Source organism: Phragmites australis, chromosome 10 (assembly GCF_958298935.1).
Source record: "Phragmites australis chromosome 10, lpPhrAust1.1, whole genome shotgun sequence".
NCBI lineage: Eukaryota > Viridiplantae > Streptophyta > Magnoliopsida > Poales > Poaceae > Phragmites > Phragmites australis.
The window spans coordinates 5,043,683-5,069,111 of record NC_084930.1 but is presented as its reverse complement, the minus strand read 5'-3'; the positions used below and the strand labels follow the sequence as shown (position 1 = coordinate 5,069,111).

Genomic DNA, 25,429 nt, shown 5'->3' with positions numbered 1-25,429 from the left:
AGACCGCCCGCCTCCGCCCGACGTCATCTCGCCCTCCTGCCGCCTCTCCTCACGCCGCATGGCCACTCGCCCACCTGTACGCCCGATGCATCCTCGCCCTCCTGCCACCTCCTAACGCCGCATAGCCTCTCGCCCGCCTCCGCTCCTCGCCCTCCTCATGTCGCACGGCTGGCCGGCCACTCTGTCGGCTGCCCATCAATCCGCTGAGCCACCTGACGACTGACGTGCACCTTAGAACCTGTCGCCCATCGATCCGAATCACGTTACCTTTACCTAGTTTGCCGCCACCCATCGTCGATCTGCCATCGGCGGCTGGGAACCTAGGAGATGATGAAGAGGAATGAAATGAACCATACCGCCACTGCTGCTCGATCTCTGCGGTCCGCCTCCGGCTCCGGCGCGCGCCTTGCGCTTCGTGCCCACCTTGGGTGCAGGTGCAGGTGCAGCCATGGGAGCTAGCTGGGTAGGGCTGGGCTTGTGCTCTACTTCGGGATCTTGGCCTCGAGATCTAGGTGCACCGTACCTCTGGTTCAGCACGACAGGACTCCTATATGTCGACCGTCCAAGGCACGTACGTCCCTAGCATGCATGTTGTATGCAGTCTCGATAGATTATATCTCCGTCCGCAGCCATGTCGAGTCCGATCGACTCAAGACTCCTATAAGGACTCCTCAAGTGTCATGCACTGCTGCACGGGGTCGAATTCTCGTCTTGGAACGGGCACGTACGTAAGGGCATGCGTGATCCGGGTAAAGAACATGTCTCGGATGTTCACGGACGGTTGGATGGGAAATTTGGATCAGGCAATGTAGCACGCATGACGGGTTGCGTGGATGTTTACAATTTAGAATGTCCTATGTCTCAACATTTTTGAAACCATATACATGGAACATTTAAAATGCCCAAAACATAAGGTGGATCTTCATAGGGATATCCAAATAATATTCAAAATCTCGAAGGTAAATAACTATATATATATATATATATATATATATATATATATATATATATATATATATATATATATATATATATATATATATATGTGTGTGTGTGTGTCGTAACTCAGTACCTTCTCTAATCGTAATTATATATTTTTTAATATGATCATAATTGGATCACCTCTGCGCTGATGAGCTCATGGCTCTTTCGGATACTATCAATACATCCAATAAGCATCAAATCATACAAAGTCCAATTACAGGAGCACGTGCACAACAATTAAACCACCAGGTGAACTCGTTTCTCATTGTTGATGCTTTCTTAGATGGATTCCCACTGAATTCTTATGATATTTTATTGCTTAGTAATATGGGAGAAGCACCACAACCTTACTCGAACGTCAACCTTTGAAGGCTAAGTCTACTCGAACTCGAGGCTGAGCTCTAGTCATGGTCGAAGTCGTGATCGAGTCGCAGGACACCACATCAGTAAAATGGGTATAAATCTTTCATACGAAGTCCGTTTTAGACAATCTTGAATATTCTAGAAATCTTACAATGATCTCTTTCCAATGGATATGAGTTCGACCAAATATTCCTTATAGTTTAGTCAGAGTCAAAGAAATAAAGTGATGTGTCACCGTTTAGACCTAGTTGGATCTTGTAATTGTGTCGGGGTCGGAGTCCAAGTTGTGTAAGCCTATTTCCACAGCTGCATAACCCTAGGTTGACCTCTTCATGTCCCCCTATATATACACAGTAGCCGTCGTAGTTTAGGTTCGGATTTTGCTTAGAGTATTCTGTTTATTACAGTTTTATCGCTTGTTCGGTTTGTGGAACCCCAACTCAAGCACTTCATTGGTAATTAGTAATATTCATATTGCATCTACCTGTTCTTGCTTGTGTTCTCGATTCACTTGCAGGAAAAGCTTTCTTAGCGAGGTCAATCGCATCTTAGCACGGTTGATAACCACGTAGTAGTGGTGTAGTGGTTGCGAGAGTTCTCGATCTATTCTGTTTAGAGCCTTTGGATCATCAACGTTGAAACTCCACCAATTAACTTATCATATTACCTTCAGAAGATCGGGCAAACACGCATCATACGCATACCCCCAGTTATGATCCCAAAAGCAGTATAGTTGCTATCGTAACTGACTTTTTGTTATATGATTGTAACTCAACTATTTGTGTCGTCGTAACTGACTATTTTTCTTAATCGTAACTAGGGGTGGTGCAGTAGTAAACTACAATGCATCTCGTAATTATATATTTTTTATCATGTGATCGAAACTCAACTATATGTACTATCGTAACTGACTAGTTTCTTAGTTGTAACTGGTGGATGGTGCAAAAGTGGCTGTAATAACTGGGGGTGACGCAACATAGTTCACTGTTGTGCCTAGGCGCGAAATAGACTCGCCAGCTCCTAAAGGTACAGCATATTTTGTACTCTCAGAAGTATGTATGTTCGCATACGTATCTCATAACATAGGAAGTATCTCATGTGATAAATAGTATGTACATAGAACATGTGAGTATATAAGATTATCCAAGTGGTATGTATACTTTTTTAGTGATTTATACATATTTTTTTATATATTACATTTTATATAAAAATATGAAGGTATTATCAAAATCTATTAAAATTGATAGATTTCTTTTTAATTTTTTCATGTAATTTACATAGTAGTATCTTAGAATGAGTATATAAGTATACCTATAGTGATAAAAGAGTATATCCAGTTTATTTCTATAATATATCATAGTAAGGAATATGTACTCTCGAGAGTACAAACTAATTTTTCTATATATATACACACACGAGATGGCCAGCAGAGGAGCCCACCGGTGCCATTGATCGAAGCTGGCGGCCTGTCAGGCACAAGGAGCCAAGGCTCGCCAGCTCCCAGAATTGCGACGCTCGGGTTCGAGCCCTGGCGGGTGCAGCCACAATGGGCGTGCCTACCACCGTGCTGCCGCTGGTTGTCCTTGCAGCAATATTAGCTTTAGGAATCATAATTTTGTTTTGGAACACTGTAAAATAGTGAATATGATCACTGTTGTTACTTCGAATGGCCAATGCCTTGGTATTAATAGAAAGCTAGTACCGAATTTTTGTTTCCGTTCATGAGCAATAAAAATTATTGACTGTCTCATAAAAATTTCTCTTCCAAGCCACTCCACAAAGATTGTATTGCACATGTCTTGAACCCTCTAAGGCCTTTAATTTAAAAAATTAATAGAAATATAGTTTATGTCCGATTGTGCATTAATCGAAGATATCCATTTTTGAAGCTCGTGAAAGATTAATAAGAGTTATATGGTGACATCATGACAAGGTTACTAATTCCTTATTTACTAGCTAGGTTCAATCCTTCGTCCGAATTAGCAAGCTATATGTGCTAAAATCAACCTGCATTGTTTTTGAATATCTAGCGATCCCGTAGAATCAATGTGCATTCCATCGACTAGACAAATTTATAACTTGAACTCCAATTTATATGGTGTATATAAATGCAACTCTTAAATTGATTTGCTTGTTTGATGCTGCCCCTTTCTAATCCAATCAGAAATTGAAATATCAAGTAAAGACCAGATTTTTTTAAGCAGGTGGCAGCTGACCACTAGTCCCTTCTTGTGTCACCACTCCAGGTGCCGCGGTGACCACTGGAATTCGATAAATTGAAATGTCGAAAGCGGGGCCAGCTGCCCTCCTGCTCAAATCAAGATTTCTTTTTGACAAATCGATAGAAAAAAAATTCCTTCGCGTAGCTTCCAACCCATGCAGCAATGCCTTTCTTTCTCGTTATGATTCCATCGGTTTTTGCCGTCTGGCACGCCTCCACAATTAATATTCTTTTACGAGGTTCCTCATCAAAATATGCTTTTAGTACACAATTTTTTTATTTTAGAAAATGAGTCCATACGGGACGATCAAATTCCAGTCTGTTCGTACAGGAAAAACTGTTTTCTGTGAAATTCCCTCGTTGCAATGCGGGGATTTAAGATCCTTGTTTCCTAGATCAAACATACCCATTTTTCCTTTCGAGACCTGTGGCTCGATACGATGAAGTAATGATGTCGCTCACTATGAAGGTTGAGAGGGGATAGTACATTGATTTACCATGTGCAATACAATTTCTGGTATGAACACGATCGATCACTAACAATTGTTACAAACAGGCTGGGCACGAATCATGGTGCGCATGCAACTGCAACGCTTTCCCGTCAGCCAGCGTATGAATACATGTCTCGCTCGCACAACACCAACAAGCAAGAGCCAGGCATCAATCTCCTAGTGGAACTTGAGGCTGGTGAGCACGTTGTTGTTGACGGGGTCGGCGAGGTGGTCGAGCAGGTTCTGGAACGGGCCGACGCCGGTGACGAGCCCCTGGATGAAGTAGCCGAGGATGGCGAGCATGGCGAGCCTGCCGTTCTTGATCTCCTTGAGCTTGAGCTCATTGAGCTCCTTCTCGTTCTTGCCGAACCCGAGCGGGTTGAAGATGGGGCCGCCGGGGTAGGAGGGGTCGCCGGAGCCGCCGAGGTACTTCTCGAGGCCGAGGAAGTACTGCTTGCCCATTGAGCCAGGGTTGTACCAGTCCTGGAGCCGGCGGTGCTCGGCGAAGCCCATGAGCGCCATCTCGAAGACGAAGAGCGTGTAGGGGTCGGCCCAGTAGTTGTAGGTCCCCGCGGGCGGGATGACGCCCGTCTTAAACCACGGCAGCGCCGTCTCGGGCGGGATGAGGCCCAGCTTGCCGAACACCTCCGGGGCGATGGCGCCCGCCGCGCCCAGCATGGCGAAGCGGCCGTTGATCACCTCGCCGTAGGCCAGCCACTTGGGCTCGATGAACCCGCCGGTGCCCTCCGGGTCCGAGAGACCCAGCGGATCGAACCCGAAGTCGCCGGGCAGCCTGCAACGAAATCCAAGAACGGATCAGCATCTAGGTACGTACTGCAAGATCGTTGCTGCTTGCGAGCGAGCGTGCACGGCGAAGGTACACGTACGTGCCATCGAGGTAGGAGAGGGATTGCTTGGACGCGAACCACAGCTGCCTGTCGGCTCCTTGCTGCAAAAGGAGGTCAAGATAGAATCAGAACCTCGTTCTAGAGTGAGCTTGTCATGATGAGCTCGATCGACGAGCACGGTGCAGAGTAGCGCATAGTGCAGACCTTGGCGGGAGGGCTGGAGCTGGCCCTGACGACGAACGGCGCCTTCCTCGCCGACGACGACCTAGAGACGGCCGACTGCACGGGCTGGCCGAGCAGCTGCCTGCCGGAGAGAAGAGCCTGAGCCGCCATCGATCACTTCCGCTTTCTTCTACGGCCGACGTGCGCTCGTTGCTGCGCTGCAATTTGGGAGGGGGAGAGGAGCACAGGACAAAGAAGAGGCGCGAAAAATATGTGCCCGTGGTGCGCCGCGAGGGGGCCCAGGGAAATCTAAACCGCGCCCGCGGTGGCGTCCGGGAGATGAGGCCGCATCCGCGGGGCCACTGGCGGCGCGCCGTGTGGCGGGTACGATGGGATAAGGTGCGCGAGCGAGGACCTGTGGCCGGCAGGCGGCGAGGCGGCAACTGTGCCGCTGGATTCGTTCGGGTCCTTGTGCCTGTGCGTGCGAAGCGAAAGCACTCGAAATCAACAGCACTTGGTCAAGATTTTTTCTCCCATGGGCTTGTATGCCTGGGAACAAGTGGACGGGCCGATGCATATCCGGTTTCTGTTTGGGCGGACAGAATCCTGACCCGCTCTCCGGGATAACCATGGCCTGTCAAAGATTGTCCCCTTCTTCACCGCACAGGTGGGCGGGAGGCAATCATTGAGTTTTTTTATTTTTATATTTTTATTAAAAAATTAAATAAATATATTCTCCGTAGGAGAATTTGCAAAACTAGACGCCCAGAGAGCTGCAGCCCTCTCTGAAAGAACGGTTAGAGACCCTAACCGCTGCCTAAGAGGGCGGTAGGCCTAACCGCCCCCTGAGGGGGTGGGTACGGCCTGCCTGCCCGAGCCGGTTCCCTTACAGCCCCCTTAGAGTAGGGGTCCTTACCGCCCTCTCAGGAGGCGGTAAGGGGCCTCCCCGCTCGCCGCGCCCGCTGCGCTGCGCTGCGCTGCCCGCCCGGCCACCCTCTCCTATAAAAAGGTCGAAAAATAGGCCAAAATTTTATTATAATCCAAAAAAAGAAAAAGTTGAGAAGAGGGAGGAGAAGAGAGGAGAGGAGAGGGGAGGAAGAGAGGTCGGTGAAGCCCTGCTGCATTTGAGCCGCGGATTTGAAGAATAATTTCAGGTAAGTCTTTTTTTCTTATTTATGGTTGTTAATTAGTGCAGTAGTAGTATATGACATAGGTTTTAGACATTTATGATCTAGGGTTTAGAAAATTGTCAAATTTATTTAGAAAATTGTACAATAGCAGTGCAATGTAGAATATTATTTTTAGTATATTATTTTTACTATATTGGGGTTGTACCTGTGGACGTAGGAGGTAGTAGTATATGATAATTTACGAACCTAGGATAGCATTTAGAAATAATTTTATCCGATAATTAGAAATATAGTTTATTGTCTTAACATTGGTTATGTTTACGGGTGTTTCTAGGGATGACAGATAAATTAATTTTTCAGATATATTATGGTGAGGGTGAAATTAGGTACGGTCCTAACGGTGTAGATCTGTCTGGATTTCGTCATGTCATGAAGGGTCTTAGTAAAGCTAATAAGAGGATCATTGTGGGTGTGTGCAAATGGCTCATGCGGTTTTTCCAACTGGATCCGCAGCAACATGAGCTGAAGTTGAAAGCTGTCCTCAGCCGTGCTAGTCATGTGTGCCAACTACGAGTATGACAAGCCTCAACATGCAACAACTGGTTATCGACTGGTACGATAACAGATATCCTTCTCATCTCTTCTGATTTCACACCCTCTTTTACTAACCGCTCATCTTGTTCCATTTGTTCAGTCCCCTCCACCGCTCTGTGATTTTATTCAGTGGCTCGATAATGAGCAAAATGACTCACAGAAGCAGTGGGTCGACATGAACATGAGGTGGAGAAGGGAAGCGTACGCACGTCAGGAGTACGAGCAACAGCAAGAGGAACTTCGCCTCAAGCGGGAGGAAGAAGAGCGCATGAGGAAGGCGGCGCACGACCGTACCGTGGCTTAGGCTCGGGAGGCTGAGAGGGAAAGGAAGCGGGAGAGAGCCCGCCGTGCTAAGGCGGTAGGTCCCAATGCTCTCCGAAAGGGAAAGTATCCTAGATGCACTCAGTAGAGAGTACCTAATGTAACCCGACATACTTTCCCTTCCTAAGGCATGTTATGATTAGGATCGGCACACTAATAAGTAGGTCTTAGTGCGAACCATACATGCCACCTTTATTTCCTCATCGTGTCGTCGTGGTTACAGTGTATTGTAATGTTTTCACCCTATGTTTAATACTATATATGTCCTCGTTCGCACCCCATATCCACGTAAAATGATGCGACTGCTAATTATTGATTTTTTATTCTCCGACTATTACATAACCTACTCTAAATTTAAATTCTTAATTTTCTTAAAGCCCTTCCTTTTTATTTCTTGAATTACACAAAAAAAAAATTATATTTTTAGGGGAAAAAAAGGTCATAACCGTCCTCTTAGAGGGCGGTTAACCCCCTTGCCTGTTAGGACCTCTAACCGCCCTCTCAGAGAGCTGCAGGCGCCTAGTTTTACAAATTCTCCTGCGGAGAATCTATTTATTTAAATTTTTAATAAAAAATATATAAAAAAAACTCGGCAATCATTGGTCAAAAGGGCCGACCGCCGACGCCAATGGTCTCCAGCCATGGGGATGAAAAAGCATCTCCGCGCTGAGAAATTTCCCCGCCCTTCTTCGCCGTGCACGCCTCGGTCCGCGGCTCTTGCTGTCGGGAGTGCTTTCGCGCCCACGTCGGCGCCCGCGGGGTCTCCTCCACCCCACCCCACCCGCGCCCTCGCCACTGGCCATCTACTGTCTCCATGGGCCATGGCTGCGCGCGCACCCGGCCAGACACAGCCAGGCTCGCTGCTGGCCGACCGCCATGTGAGTGCTGCATCGTTTTCTGGTGCTCGTGAACCGGTGAACGTGCCAGCGTTGAAGCCCATGCTGCCCGCGAACTGCGCGTATGGCTCGTTGCCGAAGACAAGCCCTCAGGCACCGTCGCTTGCTCAAACGGTCTAACCACAATCGTCTTGCAGCTCAACGCCAATGCTAGCTTGCCTTCATAAATTCAGGTGTTCATAGTGGATGATCGCCACATGGGACGAGTCGCTTGGCGTGGATCATTGTCATGGAGGCAAAGCTCGGGATTACCCTACCGCCGGAGCCACCAATGGCCAAGCACCCAAGCCTGACTACGATGATCCGGACTTCTCTATCCTCAGGCAGGAGGATTACGAGAAGGGAAAGCGGCGGATGGAAAAGGACTGCCTTATGCGTTACTACGGCTAGATCGACTGTACGAGCTCCTACTATTTAGCTTGCCGATGTTGCATTATATTAGTTGACGGATAATTCATGGATGTTCGCATGAGCATCACCTCTTTTTCCTAACCATCTTTATGGTATCTATGGTTGATTGATTAGTATTAAGATGTACTTTCGAATATATCATCAGTGCCCTAGGCTTTTTCTTTTTCTTCATAAGTTTTCGATTCGATTATTTTGCATGTCTCGTAGCCATGATTTAATCTGAAGTTAGCTCATCCAAATTGGTTCGTCTTAGTATATCCAACAAACTTTTTTCTCTGAATTTTTGGCTTGCTACTCTTCTCTATCGCCCCTGCTCTTCCTTTCCCTACATTGCTACTGTTCTTCTTCCTCACAGCTCCTCTTCCTCCTCTAGCTATGTCTGGGTCTCTCAGCCTCCTCCCCTTCTAGATCGTTCAAAAATCTCTTTCCCTCCACCTCTATTCTCAATTTATACCCAGTCATTATACTGCTATTCAATCCAGTGCTTCGTTGTGCTTGAGCAGTGGCGGAGCTATGTGTCCGACAAGACTTAGGCCAACAACTAAGCGTCTAAACCATTCAAACCGGGTCACGTACCAATATATAACAAAAATAAAGCAAAAAGTATACAATTTAGCTAGTACTTCAACTCCATACTTATACGGTACAACAAACTATATAAAAACATGCAATGATACAAAACTAATTACCTAATTAATGAGTATTTTGTTCATCCAACGCTCTCATGTTTTCATCAACAATAGTATGTGAAACTGAACCTACAATTATAAGTTGTATATGTAAAAAAAATCAAGATGTAAAATTACAATTAATTAATTAACAAAAATTAGTAATCAAGAATGCAGTATACCACTAGCACTAACTGGAGGTAATCGAGATACCCTTTTTATACGACTCTTCAGTTCTTGAAAATGGTATAAAATATCCTCATCTTTAATACTTCTAAAAGTATCTCGCTTAATATAGCAAACCATCATATGGGTCAACCACTCATTCGACATCTTATTCCTCAATTCAGTTTTGATAATTTTCATAGTTGAGAAGGCTCTTTCAACCATGACAGTTGCAACAATCACAATCTATTAGTTTGAACCATCTTAATAGCAAGATTACCAAGATCATGACAACTTATGTAATTGGGATCATCTCTCACATCAACAATGAATATGTCAAGTTGGTCCATAAGGAGTAAAAGGTCATATTGGGAGAAGTCAGTAACATAAATCTTAGCCAATTATAATAATTTATTTTATCATAGTTGACAAAAGAGTTTCTTGGATCTAGACAAGCAATGCATCTCAATATTAAGTATCTTTCAGTAAAGCAATTGTTTAATTCCACAATAATTTGATCATGCACCACATTAAAGATTTCATATTTGAAGTGATGATAGTAAGTTACCAACTGTCCACCACGACCCCTTGAGCCATCCCTAACAGTTATTGTATCTTCTATATTTGGTATAATGATGCAATGTAGGAGACAAAAAGTCTTTACCTCAAATAGTCTCTCAACTATTCTCTCATATTTCATTAATTTTCTGCAATATGGTTCCAATCAAGCCTACTGCTTGAACAATGTTATGATCTTTTCTTTGCAAGAATTGTGACAAATCATTAGTTATACCAAATAATCTGATCATAAGATGCAATATAAGTACAAATTCAAAACACACCATTTGTTTCAACAAACCCGAAGCCATGTAGTTCTTTTTCCCATTTGTTTCAACAAAATTCTCATGGTGTTGTTGGGCTAATTGATCCCTTGTCTTGCAAGAATCATTAACGGTGTTCACAATCAAAATAAATGTGTAAAAGAAATTAAAGACGGAAGAACAACACTTGGCAACTGAAACAACCACTAATTATAACTAATGTGCAAAGCAATGTATATAAAAAGCATATGAATTATCATTCAATATCTGTGGGGGGAACCGTCCAAATAATATTCTAGGTAATCACCAAATCGATCATTTATATAATAACGACTTCAACGATTACCTAGAATATCATCCCGTGGTCCTGACACGTGTTTTGTGCTCAAAAGCGAAAAGCATGTATTTCCAACATAAACAATTATAACCAAGCTTAATAAAGAGTGAGTAATTAAATTACATTACAAGTTCTAACCATATACAAGTTTAACAATTTACAACAAAAGGGACCTAGGAGGATACTAAAACTGATAACCTCATAGTCAAAAAAGAAACTACGTAGTAGAAACAAAAACTAAGGACAGCAAAAGATAGGTGAAGTCATATGCCCTTAGACTTCACCCCAAAAGCGCGACCTTCAAGTAGTTGCCTACTCATTCCCGCCACTAGCTTCGATGGGCGTGAAGTAGCCAAACACCGTCTCTTCCTCACCTGTAAAACCTATAGAGCAGCTGAGTACAAAGGTACTCATAAGACTTGATCCATATATGGTAAATATAAATAACCCAACTTCAAGGATTATGCATTGGGTTATTACCAAGAAAAAAGGCCACAAGTTTGATTAAAACATATGCGCTCACAACCTAGATACATGTGTGTGCATCTAAACATAAGCAACACACCCTTTCAAACCTGTAACTACCAACCTGCACATAAATGTAAATGGAAGTGTAGTAATACATCAGTAGCCAGCCATCAATATTACCCAACATACCATCAATACCACAATCTTATATTCGTAACTCTACGACCGATGCAAATGGACAGAAGCATGCTCATGACTGAGAGCGCGGCAATTCAAATTATTTTTACACCCTGCAGAGGGTACTCCTTTACCTACATGACTCGAGACCATGTGTCTTGTGTGTCCACACAGGACCACGCGATGGGGTACTCGTGTCAACCTTTTCCAATAAGCTCCAACCATTTGATCATGCTCCGATAGGTGCGGGGGTCATCTAGAACTACTCCCAGAGCAAACTGGATACCCCTATAAGCCCGCTCGCTCACCCCATCGACTCGCACGCCAAAAGACCACAACTACAAAGGTATTCGACTTATCGTTTTCATATGCAACATGTAAAGGTGGACGGTGCTTAACCGATGCAAACCGGTCTATGGTATCCAGACTCCTCTCCCGAACTACCCTAAGGAACTCCTCCTGGGTAGAAGACACCCCTAACACCGCTCACATCTTGTCTCATCCTCACATCCCATCTCACAATCAATATCATGATCAATATTCGTGAACAATAAGTAAACCCTAAGATCACAAACAATGGTTGCACTATCGCTCAACTTCTACCGAGAACATATACATTGCTAAATATTTCGAATAACTTTCAAGTTAGACATCAACAATTTTATCAAGGCTACAAGGATATGGATCATCAAATAGCCAAGGTAGGATAATGCATCGCATAGGTTCTACCCATATAAGTCCGACATCCACTCATTGACTTACATAAAGCATAGTTTATCAATTTTAGACTCTACAATTCAAATCAAAGGGTGCAATATACTTAGATGCTTGCTTTGCGGCTCTGGGGTTTCCCTGATACTCCCTACACAACACTCGCAAAACTCCGGGAGGTTAGCGTCACCTTCACTCGCTTGGACCTTCGGCGCAATGCCCTCTAAACGAATCAAAATGTATTGCATAATCAAATAAACGATGGAAAAAATATGCAAATGATGCATGTTTGAAGTATAATAGAGCATTGTGTTTTGAAAACATTTGTAAAGGACTGCTAAGTGATTAGGGTTTTGAAGTTTGAAACCTCAGACAAGGCTGGCGATCAGACTAATGTGCAAGTGGCGGTTAGACCGATGCGCAGGTGACGGTCTAACTGGCGGTTAGTAGAGTTTTGGCCTCTAGCGGTCTAACCGTAGGCATGGTAGCGGTCAGACCGCCCACCAACAGTCAGACCAACCCTAGTGGCGGTCAAACTCTTGTATAAGTTTTCAACTCGGATTCTCCGGTCCCAACTGGCAGTCAGATCGGCCTTAGTGGCGGTCAGACCGCCAGACCTTGCTGGGAGCACCTTTGCAGGGTCACCGGCGAGGACTCCGGTGAAACCTTCAACAACGAAGGGTACCAAAATGCTCTATGGGACTAGTGGATTGTTCCTAAAGTGATTTAGACATCATTCACCGAGCTAAATTCAAAATACCCTATGGATTGGTTCTAACCTAGGTTGGACTTAGACCTAAACGACACGAGGGTCAAATCGAGCTCAGAAAAAAATGGGAAAATGGTAGGTCATAGCTCACCTCAACTTACGAAAGCTTTCTATTAGATTGGAATGCTTCGGGGAGGCTCCGATTTGTGAATTGGCTCCCGGAGTGGAGGTGAAGCTCGCGGAGTAGGAAACACCTGAGGACCGCTTTTTTGACGAGGGAAAGAGGGGGAAAACTTGGGGAAATCCTCCGAGAAGCTCGTGGGAGTTCCCACCTCCAATTTCCGGCCTTCGAACGCGACGAACGGACCTCTCTTTCTCTCTCTAGGGTCGAGTGAAGAGAGGGAGAGTGAGAGAAAAGTGAGAGGGAGAGAGAAAAAGAAAGTGATCAATCTACTTAACCCGAGCCTATATGTGTTGGCGGTCAAACTGCAAGCTCGGGCAGTCAAACTGTGGGAAATCCACGTGGCAGCCCATAGCAACGCACCTGGTGGTCAGACCACAGGTGACTCCGGTCAGACCGTGAGGGGTTCTTTTGCTGAAATTTTCCTAAGTCTCCCCTCATCATCCTCCTTTTCTTTTATTTCTCCAAAGTGCTCTAAACCATCCCTAAGGTATTTAAACATGTTCAACTAGTTTTTGATTGACAAATATATGTAAGCACGTGCGATGATGATTATGAATGCATAAATATGTAATTAGCATTTTTAGGACGTGACAATTCGTCTTTGCAACCTATGAAATTCTCCTCTCGTGTTTGATGCCCCATCATATCATTGCTCATGCAATTTAGACATAGACAAATCATACAAGGCAAATATAACATCCAAAGCGAAGATGATGATGTGTCAGCAATATTCTCAACACCACGAAATCTCTTAATCACTTGACCCCATAAATTGACATACCTGCATGGAGGAAGAAGCATTGTTAGTAATTAATATGGTGAGTCTTTAAATAGAAAACATTAGATACTAACCTCAAAACCACAACTATTTGCTACTTGATAGATGCATCTTGAGCCTCATCAACAAGAATAGAGAAATGTCTATCCCCAATATATACAATAATGGCTTGAGTGGTTTTTTATGAACAAGCTTTGCACAAGTCTTTTTGAATTTCCAGTGAAGTCATTTGATTGTAATGAAGCAGATGTATAATATTTTTATCCATGGATTTATACCATTCTATCAACTCGAAAAAAATTCCCTTGTTGCTTGAGCTAGAAGACTCGTCATGTCCAAAAAGCATATTCTGCAATAGAAGAAATCTTACAACTCCTAATATAGTAAGCATACAACATTTATATTCATCATCCTTCTTCTTGGTTCCACTAGTTATCACATGTGACATACTTTGCCTCTAATTTTTGTAAGCCTTGTAATGCCTTCTTGCATTATTGTGAGCAATGCATGTAGCATGATCATTCAGACATGTAGCTCCATCTTTACATCTATGAAACTCAACAGTGGTGAAGGATTCAATACCGTAGTTTTCAGCTCTTGGTTGTTTAAAGAGGAAACAATAAAAACAAAAGGCAAAGCGTCCTTAACAACATTGTATTCCAACCAAGCATGACTTTTAAACCATCCTTTATGAAATCTCCTATTGTGTTTGTTCATTATACTTTGTGGATAATTATGATCTTTTAGTTGGCACAGATTGAACAGCACAGCGGCCATCATGGTGTCCCCTGTCCCGGACCTCGCCCACCTCACAATGGTGCTTCAATTAGGCTGGCTAGGGTTTAGTAGTGCGAGCGAGTTGGGGACCGAGAGAGATGGAGCGAGCAAAAGATGGAGGCTGTCAGGCCGAGACACAGATCGATTTGAGATTAAGACGCTAAGTGAAGCCTAGGCCCATCAATAGAATAGCAGCTTGGGCCTGGAAAAATGAGGGGGGTTGTACTCGATTTTTTAGGCCACGACTGGGGCCATGACCCTAGTTACCCAGGGCCAAAATCCGCCCATGTTCTTGAGTAATGGAAATGGTTGTTAACATTGTATTGTGGCTATGGACCATTCTCCAGCATGTGGTGGCTGCAAGTGCATGATGCTAAGTGATATCCCAGTGGAGTTTCTTGCCCTCATGCTCCGTTGGTTGGATGGTATGTCCCTAGCCTCAATGCTTAGGTATGTGCACCTCAGCTTCCATGACTTCGCCACTGACCTAATCAACGTGTGGCATGGCCTCTGCCTCTCCATGTGGCCCTCAGTCTGCGATGTGCTCTGCAGCGGCGGCAAGACTTTGTGAACCAAACTACCATATCAAATTGTATTTCCAAATATAGAACACAAGCGCATGCATTATACTAAAACACTCCAACAAAGTTGGTCAAATATTTTTTACATCACCTAAAGAAATGTGGATTAGGTATTCTTTTACATCACCTAAAAAGTGTGGATCAGACATTTTTTACATCTCCTAAAAAATACGGATCATACATTTTTTAAAGTCACCTAAAATAGTGAAGCCAACATATTTCACACCTAGAAATATGGGTCCAACATTTTGCAAGCTGCATTGAAAGAGGCTTGGTAGGGGCAAGGACAAGGGCCTCGTGTGGGAGGTGTTCCATTGCAGAACCACACATCTGACACTTGCAGACTGGGCCAAGACAAGACAACATACTCAACGCCCCCACACTTACTACACTACTCCCGCTCCGCAACCACCACCACCCAAGTGCGAGGACACAACCAAATTAAGGAGGAAATGCTTGCAGTAACACATAGTAAAATAGGTTGCTTTTGCACAATGCACCAGTTTGTATTTTGGATTTGGTGGCTAGTATCTTACTGAGTTGTCAGGTTAATGGAATTTAGCAATTTCTTTGAGAAAACATACAACTATTTTGACTTAATTGCAATAAAACTACAACTTTTGGACACATATAGCAGAGCTACTACTGTTTTAGCATTGTATGCAGTAAAACTATAACTTTTTGTTCTCGCAGAATAACTTTTCAAGCAAGATAGTTATAGCTCTGCGAGAAAGTTGTAGTTTTATGACAAAAGACATCAAAAAAAGTTATAGTTGAGTGATATCTGTCTAAAAGAGTTCGATGATACATATATCAAGTTAGTCGTAAGATTTTGAAATTTACCCAAAAAAAAATCCCGACCCTTTTCTCTCTACCGCTTCATCGCCTACATGTGAGGCCTTAAAGGCAACAACATAGTTAGTGTTTTCTACACTCAAAGACATATTTTTTGTAAGGAAGACACTTGAATAGGTAGATCAATAAATGAGTAAATTTCGTAAAAACTACAGTTGTATCACAAAACTACAGATTTTGTGTGCAATGTACCACAAAGCTATAGATTAAATGTATCAATGTATCGCAAAGCTTAATTTTAGCTGGGTGAAATATGTAGTTCTATGATATATTTCTATGCTAAATTTATAATTTTGTGATACATTGGCATGCCATATCTATAGTTTGCAACAGAATATTTTAAATATGTAGTTTGTGATACAAGAACACACTAAATTTATGGTTTTGCCAAACAACTTCTTAAATATGTATTTTGTGATGGTTTTTTTAGCCTACTTGTAGTTTGCAAAATTTACTTAATAAATTAAGAAAGTTCCACTACTTAGATATTTCTCTAAGAGAATAGTGTGGATACTCAATATTTAATCCTTTAATCACTATAAATAGAGAACCACACCTCCCTACCATGCCATGGTAGAAAACGGGGCACAGTGGCAGTGCAAGATGAGAGTTAAATAGCTATGGCAACAAATACAACCTATCATTGCAAGACTACTAGAACAACATTTCAAATCATGAAAAAAAATAAGAAATATTTATTTAATAAATCTTAGACGAGGACACAAAGATTTTAAGTTAATAAGATAATATCATGTGTGCTCTACGATCCTGAAAGTCAGTTACAACGGGGAATTAGTCATGATCGTCACGGCCACCAACTTCAACGCGTGCAATAAGAAGTATTATTGTTAACGACGGGATCTTATCCAAGATTTTATTTCACAAAACAAAATTGATCCAAAAGTTGAGGTCTAATATTTTACTTACATAGTTAGGTTTTAATACTATATGGTATTCAACTTCCATATACAGATCAATAGAACATTCTTCATTAATTGACTGGCTAGCCTATATATTTAATTGTACCCTTTTAAGAAAACCTAAAACTTATGCATATTAGCTTGAACTTGGAGGTCATTCTGGATTTGAGTTTTGAGTTCACTAAATGAGGCTCATGACCATCAAGTAGGACACAACAAATTGTAGACCCAACCTTATTGATAAGGTAAGCATCTTGATTAACATACCAAATTGATAAGATATATTTTTAAAATTAGATACACATCTGCAAGAAACATAATATAAAGCTTTAAGGTGAGAAAAATACCTCGATTTTAATGTTGTTTCTCTTTTGTTTGAACTTAGGCATTGAAAAATAAAAATTAGAAGTACACATAATACGATTAAAGCAAGCTAAAGTACCTCTCAACTTCTTCATAACAAATGTTAATATTCATGCATCACTCAGTGCGAGCACATTTCATTTCATTTGGGACCAAAAACAAAATGTAAACTATTTTTTATAACATGAGGCTAAGGTTTCTGCAATGTAAATGAACTTACCACCTTGACAACAAAGGTTGTATGACATGACAGGTAAAAGCACTCCTACATGTTTACCCCTCTCATTGTACCATAAAACAATACAACGGAAGCACCTGTAATCAAGTTAGCCGTAGCAGGGCCTATCTGGCGAGTAAACTATCGAGCAAAGGAAGTGAAAACATAAGAAAAATAATATACGATAGAGAAAATAGAGAACAACCCAACAGGGAACTCAAACAGCAAAGCAAAATAGTTTTTGAAAATCGATATACTCATTGGATATGTAAGCATATCATGTGGGTTCAGAAAATTTAAAACCGCTCATTTGAGTGGAGATTCAAATATAAAATGCGGAAGTGCTTGGAAACCAATCTCAAAACGGTTTTTCTTTGCCAAAAACATAATTAATCAACTAATAAATCATATCATTCACATTTAACGCTAGCCTCTGTGTGTCTATATATATATGAAAAGGCATAACTCGACAAGAAATAGTATGCTTCATAACCCATGTTTGACCATCAACGGCCGATGGGCGGTCTTCGTGCCAATAAATCAAGCAATGTTGTGCATGAAAGCAAAAGTTACTATAATGATTCGCATAGGCTAAAGTTAGATTCTAGGGGTAAATAGTACTAAATTTGATTATTGAAACAACAATAAACAATTCAGTGAATATCAATACATATGTATATTGCAGCACACAACAGAGATTGATAAATCGAAACATCATAGTATGACAGCTTATCATACAATTAGCTTACAGAAAACACTATTATACATGTTGATAAAGTTAGACATCAGTTTAGAGAAGCGAATGATAGGAAGAACGCATTAAAAAGATATGAGGCGGCACAAATCATATCAAGATGTGCAATCAACCGTATTCTCATGAGAAATCAAAACACCAAATCCTTGCAAGCATGAACAAACGACAATCTTAGCAAACGAGACCACATAGGCCTACGATAGTACAATTGAAAGAAGTAACGGTGTAAAAATAATCGCAGGCCAAGAGTTTGGCAAAATGCTCGCAGATCAAACGAACGACCTTAGAGAAGCAATAAGAAAAGGGAATTCATCAAAAAAAAAAACCCCATCAAATAGGCAAATAGCATCTCCAAATAGTAAACCGGCGAGCGGAGACAAGTATAGGCCAAAGAACAGGGAGAAGAGTTGTACCCCACCTGTCACTGTGATCTCACCGCCGGTGGAAGGATCTCGAAATGCCAGAGCGAGAGGAGGGGACGGCAATGGTGTAGGAATATTTGCAAGTGAAAGTACAGTATATCTGGCTAGAGAAGTAGTTACTGACATGTGGATCACGTAATTTTAGACCTCTTATATAAGTGAATGGTAGATTGCTTATGATGTACTATGCAAATGAGGTCTTCTCTCTACCAAAGAAACATCTCCTCTTAGGGCAGCTCGAATGGTTGGAGCTGTCATTTATCACCGCAATGTTTGTCATCTGCCAAAGAGACATCTCCTCTCTCTGTTTTGAATGAACAATTTGTCACCGCAATGTCTCCATACTGTTAGACAGCATCTCCATGACGATCTCCTGGCTCCACACATCTCCCTTCTTCTTCTTCTTCTTCTTCTTTTTTTTTTTTTTTTTTTTTGAGAGAGAGAGAGGATGTTCTCCCTATTTGCTCTAACCTGGGACACAATAGCTTCAGGAAGCAGTGGTTCGAAAACGCACATGAAGATTGTACAAATAGGAAATCATTGCTTCTGATCTTAGTCAGATAAGATTCAGAGAATGATTTTCTTGGAAGGAAAGAGCAATGGTGGTCGTTTACATGGATCATTTACACTTGCATAACGATGGAGTAACAAAAGAAATTTACTTAATCACGAGGAAACATTGAAAAGGCTTATCCAATCTGAATAAAACACTGTCGACTTACAAATTGAGAGGGTATTAGAACATCTTTACACGCCAGGCGCCATGAACTAACCATGGCAATCAAATGTAAATCTGCACACTTATTAGCCTAACTCAACCTCATCAACTATATCCTGCCAGGACCAAGCTGAGGAACATGGGGGATGGGGCCATAATTTACAGTAGTGTCAATCTACTGCACAGGACTAGGCCGCCAGAGTCGATTCGTTGCCTCTGCCTCCACGTCTCAAAGAGAAGATCCTCACTCTGCCGCAAATGCAGATAGTCGTCGATATGAAATGACGAGGTTCGAGCATAGTCAGGGTAGCTGCTTCTGCGAGTCCCAACCTCGTCAAACCTGGTCAGTAGTTTATCCTTAGAGGCCGCTGAACTATCATGGTCTCCGGGGCTCCAACTCCCACGGCTGCTACTCATGGTGTGGTTGCTAGTGCTGCATGCCGTACCTTCACCCTGAAATTGATAAATTCATCAAGAGGTCAGAGAAAAATAACACATTGATAGCATAAATATCAGAAGTATTAGGTTACTCATTTCACACAACTTGCTTGCACTTCAAAAGTTCTGTTATAAATTTTGCTTTTAGGGTAATAAGAAGAGAGGATTTATTATCTCTTTCACAAAAAAGAAGGGATGTCTTTGTTACCTTGGCCTTGGTTTTGCATGGGGAGGTTAGGTCGTTGCTCGTTTCCCATTGCAGCCAGGGAAGGACAACACCGTCTGCCTCAGCAGGTGAGGCAACTTTTGGGAGAGTCACTGGAGTTTCTGTCATAGCATGGAGTAACACATCTTTTCTGGTTGAACTTGTGTCACTTCTTTCGCCATCAAAAGATGAAAAGTCAGTATCTTCAACATTTGACAGGAAATCTTCAAAGTATTGCTCGGCCTCTTCAGTGAGTCGTTTTGATACCCTTGATCTATCATTGCTCCTCTGAAATAACATATGTGAATTTTTTATACGTAGTTGCCCAATAATAACTGGAAACAGTTGCATCAGCCTAGTAAACATACTCTTCTGTGTCGCGGCTGCCTTTCTGGATTTGCACTTTTCTTAGAAGCGGGTAGCAATTCTTTAACTATTTTTGTGAGCTTGTGACCACGTTGTTCTTCTGCCGCCAGTTGAGCCAACAATTCCTGCTTCCGCAGCTCCGACTAAAAGACACGTCGAAAGGCAACAATGCATATTAAACAAAAAATCAGATTCAATATACAGATTTAAAAAATCCATTTCCATCAATACACACCTCTTCCAATTTACTAGTGTAACTCCTTCGGAGCTCAGTAATGACTTGTGTTGGTTGTGCATCACTGATTGCTGTCTTTTCTGAAGGTTCGGACTTTGTCACAGCCTAGAGAATGTGCAGATAGTCAAAGAAAAGGCAATCAGAGTTACCGGATCATAAAATTACAGTATCTAATGAACATTGGTTAGCATATTATAAACTCCTCAAAACAAGCAGCTGGTGAGTTGATAATCAACTCTCAACAGAAGACATGATGAGACTTCCACAATACTTTTTGGAGTCTGAATCTAGAATATGCCTACAGACTAGTCACAACATTCATCTTTGGACCAAAGAGATGCTTCTGCTGCATTACCATGCCATCTAGCACTACTCAACCCGATTGTTACATGTACTTGAAACCATTGTTGTTTCACCTCATGCAGAAGTATTATGCACATCTTTGGAGATGATATGATATTATCGCTTGAGAAGGCATACTATAGGAATAAAGATCATACTACTTCGTATATATAAAAAGACAACCCAATATCTTGGTACCCATTCAAGTAAGCGCCCCAAACGAAGAGCATTTAACATTTTTTTAAAATCACACCACACAGAAGCACATTATGCTAATTTTGACAGGCCAGCATAAAACAAGAAACACAAGAATTTAACAATCAACTCTTATTGAAGTGTATAGATCAGGAACTGGAATCATAAGCTTAAAACTCTGCTCCGAGTATGTCTCAACGTGTGTAAACTCAAAACCTATCTCTCTATAAATATAAAGCAAACCTGAGGCATTAATATCTGAGTACTAAATATTTAACATGCGGTGTTAATTTTCAAGTACTTTAACTTTCTCAAACAAGGTTACAAAAGGTCAATCAAGATCTATGCCCTTCCGGGAAATGTTTCTCACACAGACATTCCTTGCAATGCCAGAATCATCGTTTCATATTGATCAAAGCTTCATACACATAAGCAGAAAGAAGATTCGTTGAAGCCATCGAAAATAACAAAAGGAGAAAGGACGATAAAAGGGCCTCATGCGGACTTTACTATGTCAATTATCAAAGATACCTTTTCAAGCTGAGTTCTGATTTCTTCAACAGCTTGCCTAACTTCTTTACGCATCACGTCATACAGTGCATTTCTATCCTCATCACCAGTTGGACACTCCTATCGAAATAGGATAGGAATAACCAGTAAATTCTAGCTGTTTACATCTATTTCTCAAAACTTGAATGAACAATGTGAAACCACCTTGTCAAGAGCATAAACTGCACAGACTGCCTTCTGGTTTCTGCTACGAAAAGAGTGAGAGCTCCTAGATTCATCATCAGTAACTGAAGAATGGCTCTGCAGAAGTCAAGATAAAGAAACGCACTAATAAATTTCAATCGCAAAACAAACAAAAAATGAGCTCACAGCAACACACAGTACAACAAAGTTTAGTATGCACCAAACAACAGATAGCACATATTTAGTTCTATGCACCCATGCATGGAACACAAAAGTTAAATGTGGACCCTCCTACAAGGATACCATAGCACAAGTTTGTCGTACAGAGGAAGTTATTTGATTGCTTATCCATTTCCCAGTAAACAATATCTAAAGAAGCACGCCATGGTACTCACTGAGCTGCTATCTCGTGAATGAAAGAATTCCTTTTGACTTGTAGCCCTCTTCAAAGCTTGATTTACTTTAGATGGCTTATGGAATGAATTCTGTAGGCTATTGCCGACGCTACTTTTGGTATGTATCCCGCCAGAAATGTACCGGTGAGAAACTTCTATATCATTCTGCACTCAAAAACATAAACGAGAGATTTACAAACAGTAACACTGTATGCATACTGATAACTATGATAGAGACTCACAGTAAACACAGAGACATGTAACCTTAGAAAATAAGTAACGTAGAGTGTTCAAATAAACAAAATAATCATCAAACAGGAATCATATAATTGCAGGATCGTGCAAAGCAGAAAAAGATGGAATTAAGGAACCTGAGATATTTGACAAACAAATAATGTGGAACATTCAAAGAGAATTAGACTCAAAGGCACACTGGAAAGCATAAATGTGTCACAACCATGCAGTTTTGACTTACATAATAGAGTGCTAACAATCAAGCAAAGATCATAATGAAAGACAAACATCAACCAAACAACTCAAACAACATTAGACTACACAAAATAGTTTTTTGCATGTCTGTTCAACACAATCAGATATATCAGTACCAAGTGTGCAATGCAGCAGTTGCCACTTCCACCATTCTTCCCATCTGGAAGTCAGAATACCCATAATTGCAAGTATATATTTAAACCATACCTCATCCCTGAACATGAACAATAGCACCACTCAGCATATGGCACATTGCCCATTTCACACTTTTTTTCACAAAATGGAAAGGATTTGCCACCTTTACTAGATATAAAGTATGTTTATTTCTATTCCCTAACAATTCAATGTGGCCACTGACCACCCCTAAACAAAAGGATAGCATCATAACAAGCAGAAGCGGAGCTAGAGTCAACACCAGGGGGGAGGGGGCAGTTTTACTGTAGCACGCCTACCTTAGAGCATCTCCAACCAAGCCCTCTTCTCACCCCCTATCCTATATTTGAGGAAAAAACGATGAAAATTGGTCTCCAACCGACCCCCTATCCGACCCCCTTTATTTGAGGAGCTCTCAAATCTCCTCCCTCACCCCCTACATTTAGGGGCTCCTCATCCAACCCCTCATTTGGGAGAGAGGGGAGAGAGAGAGAGGAAGAGAGGGGAGAGAGAGGAGAGAGAGTTACCGGATATTAATAAAATAGAGGTGATTCGAATATAGGGGGTCAAATATGAGGGGTCGGTTGGAACACGTTGAGAAATAGAGGATGAAATCTGGATGAGGAGCCCCTAAATAAGAGGAATAGGGGGTCAAATATGAGGGCTTGGTTGGAGATGCTCCAACCTTGCGGATTAACGAACCAGTTCTATGCGGTGTAGGCATGTGTTTTGCTTCTAGATGTTATGGCATCATGAGCTCACTTGCTTGTGGCCTAGATTGCCTTCACACATGAACGGATGGGGCTCCATGAGCTAGCAAGCTACCCGGGTCTTCAAAAATATTTTGCGGCAGGGGGGGGGGGGGGGTGCGGAGCCCAGGTTGGCCGGTACCTGGCTCCGCCCCTGATTACAAGCTAACAACACAGTTATCTTCCAAACTTGGATCATATAAAAGTATAAAACAGTATTTCCAGTTCCCAAGAACTTCAATAGTTAAATTTAATTCAATCCACCCATGTAGTAAACTAAATGCCATTAGGAACCAACAACAAATCCAAATAAATAAACTCTAGTATGCTACTGATACTTACATCCGAATCACACCACCGATGCCGGTCCACCGACGCATACCTATGCCTCCTTGCCGCAACAGCGGTGCCATTGACCACATTGCCAGCTCCGACTCGCCGCTCAGCCGGCGGCCGCGACATGGATCGCCCACGCTGCCGCGAGGACTCCGTCTCCCTGGCGTACCGCGCGGCGGAGCTCCGCCCACCACCGCCGGGGCCCCTCTCCGCGGGCGCCGGGAACCTCGACCGCCCGCGCGCCACCACCACCTCCTCGTCGTCTTCGTCCTCGGACTCCGCTCTGGCGCTGAAGAACTCGTCGGCGAGGTCAGCGAGGCTGATCTCCGGCAACCCTCCTACTCCGCCGCCGCCGCCTCCGGTGCCACGCATCTTGTTCACGAACCTCGATGACGGCGTGGCCGCGTCCTCGGGAGACGGAGACGGCGGCGGGAACCGGCTCAGGCTCCTCGACCGGCGGACGCTGCCCCCGCCGCCCGCGCCTCCCCCGGCCCGCCGCCCGCGCGTGGCGGACCCCGCGTCCTCCAGGGCCGCGAAGGCGTCCCGCCTCGTCCCCGACCGGAACGATGCCGCCGCCATCGCCGCGGGCGGCCAGCCGGCCGGAGCTAGGGTTTCGAGCTGCCGCTAGCTGACCAATCCCCCGCTCCTCCCCTCGTGGGAAGAGGTGGCATCAGATAAGAGGGCAAGAGGCGGCACACGGGAATGGCGATGACGATAGCTTTGGAGTGCACGGAGCAAAATCAGAACCATTTTTTTTCCATATAGGAGTACTGCACTCCGTCAAACCCGAGATACATGTGCACCGTGGACTCTATCTGGGCCCACCTGTCAATGGGGTGACGTGGGGACTTAAAGGCCGGTGCCGGTGCGTGGAGTTTGGCGAGAACGGTGTGGGGGCGAATTGAGAGTGCGAGCGGATTTGAATTTTGAAATTTGCGCCGGTTTTGAGGGGAATTTACGAGGCTCGGCACACACATTCTTTTCAAATGAATTCGTGAAAAAATAAAAATAAAAAGAATCTCGTCCTAGAGAAAACGGTATTAAAAAAAATTATAACAAAAATCGGAAAAAAAAACCCATTAAAATACTGAAAAGGTGATAATGGGTGCAACAACATCTAAGACCATTCCAAATAATTGTCTTCGTGGACGAGAATAACTTAGCGAAGAGATCACTTTTGTTGCGTCCGTCTGCGTCCTTGCAGACTTGCTCTGGTTCTCCCGCCGACCGAGAGCAAGGAGGAATCAGCCAGTCAGCCATAGCTCTGTACGCTCCCTCCGTGCTTCCGTTGGAATGGAGGCGCCCGCCTCGTGTGCTCCGCGGCCCAACGCGTGACGGTGGTCCGACCGCCTCGTGATCTCTCCAGCGCCCAAATGGACGGGGGAGAGAGGGGTGGCTCGGTTCTTCGTTTTCCACGTCCACTTCCACGCGACGTGATGGATGAGCTGCAGAAAAACTAGCGGGAAAGTTTGAACTTGCCCTGGTCGACTGCAGTGCGCAGCTCAATGATTGGATCGTTGGGAATCGACTCGAAGACACTGGTCTGCATACTGGGCAGTGGGTCCCGCTAAGAACGTGGTCGCAGCGTTCTAGCTCCGATTTGAAATTTCGTGCTTGGTTAAGTTGAATTTTCTTTGAACTAGCTAATAGCTCTTGTATTATAACAAAAACATAAATATTGAATATTATAATAGTAAATATAAATTTAATGTACATATATATGGGTGTATTATGGAAGCGTCACCGAATAAATATATTAAGAGCTATGCCATAATTTAATTTTAGAT

General features: G+C 43.0%; 2 protein-coding genes across 3 annotated transcripts; both read right to left on the bottom strand.

Annotated features, from left to right (window-relative positions):
- Window positions 1-4,009: 4,009 nt before the first annotated feature.
- LOC133883268 (chlorophyll a-b binding protein 8, chloroplastic-like) lies at window positions 4,010-5,363 on the bottom strand. Its single transcript, XM_062322542.1, has 3 exons — window positions 5,112-5,363; window positions 4,947-5,008; window positions 4,010-4,852 (listed from the first exon to the last, which is right to left on the bottom strand). The coding sequence occupies exons 1-3, from the start codon at window positions 5,238-5,240 to the stop codon at window positions 4,237-4,239; spliced, it is 807 nt and encodes a 268-aa protein (XP_062178526.1). The 5' UTR covers window positions 5,241-5,363; the 3' UTR covers window positions 4,010-4,236.
- Window positions 5,364-19,007: 13,644 nt separating this feature from the next.
- LOC133883266 (uncharacterized) lies at window positions 19,008-24,354 on the bottom strand. 2 transcript variants are annotated; one of them, XM_062322539.1, is made up of 8 exons: window positions 23,649-24,354; window positions 21,916-22,080; window positions 21,539-21,637; window positions 21,359-21,457; window positions 20,291-20,395; window positions 20,058-20,198; window positions 19,693-19,977; window positions 19,008-19,499 (listed from the first exon to the last, which is right to left on the bottom strand). In XM_062322539.1, the coding sequence occupies exons 1-8, from the start codon at window positions 24,219-24,221 to the stop codon at window positions 19,206-19,208; spliced, it is 1,761 nt and encodes a 586-aa protein (XP_062178523.1). In that variant the 5' UTR covers window positions 24,222-24,354; the 3' UTR covers window positions 19,008-19,205. The 2 variants fall into 2 exon arrangements, with proteins under 2 accessions (XP_062178523.1, XP_062178524.1); XM_062322540.1 differs by having other exon boundaries at window positions 21,542-21,637.
- Window positions 24,355-25,429: the final 1,075 nt, after the last annotated feature.

Coding starts and splice junctions, on each gene's coding strand:
- LOC133883266 (XM_062322539.1), bottom strand. CDS start 24,221: ATGGCGGCGGCATCGTTCCGGTCGGGGACGAGGCGGGACGCCTTCGCG. Junction 22,081..23,648: donor ATCGGTGGTGTGATTCGGAT/GTAAGTATCAGT, acceptor TTTTGAGTGCAG/AATGATATAGAAGTTTCTCA. Junction 20,396..21,358: donor TCAGAACTCAGCTTGAAAAG/GTATCTTTGATA, acceptor CACATTCTCTAG/GCTGTGACAAAGTCCGAACC.
- LOC133883268 (XM_062322542.1), bottom strand. CDS start 5,240: ATGGCGGCTCAGGCTCTTCTCTCCGGCAGGCAGCTGCTCGGCCAGCCC. Junction 5,009..5,111: donor GCTCCAGCCCTCCCGCCAAG/GTCTGCACTATG, acceptor CTCCTTTTGCAG/CAAGGAGCCGACAGGCAGCT. Junction 4,853..4,946: donor CTCTCCTACCTCGATGGCAC/GTACGTGTACCT, acceptor ATTTCGTTGCAG/GCTGCCCGGCGACTTCGGGT.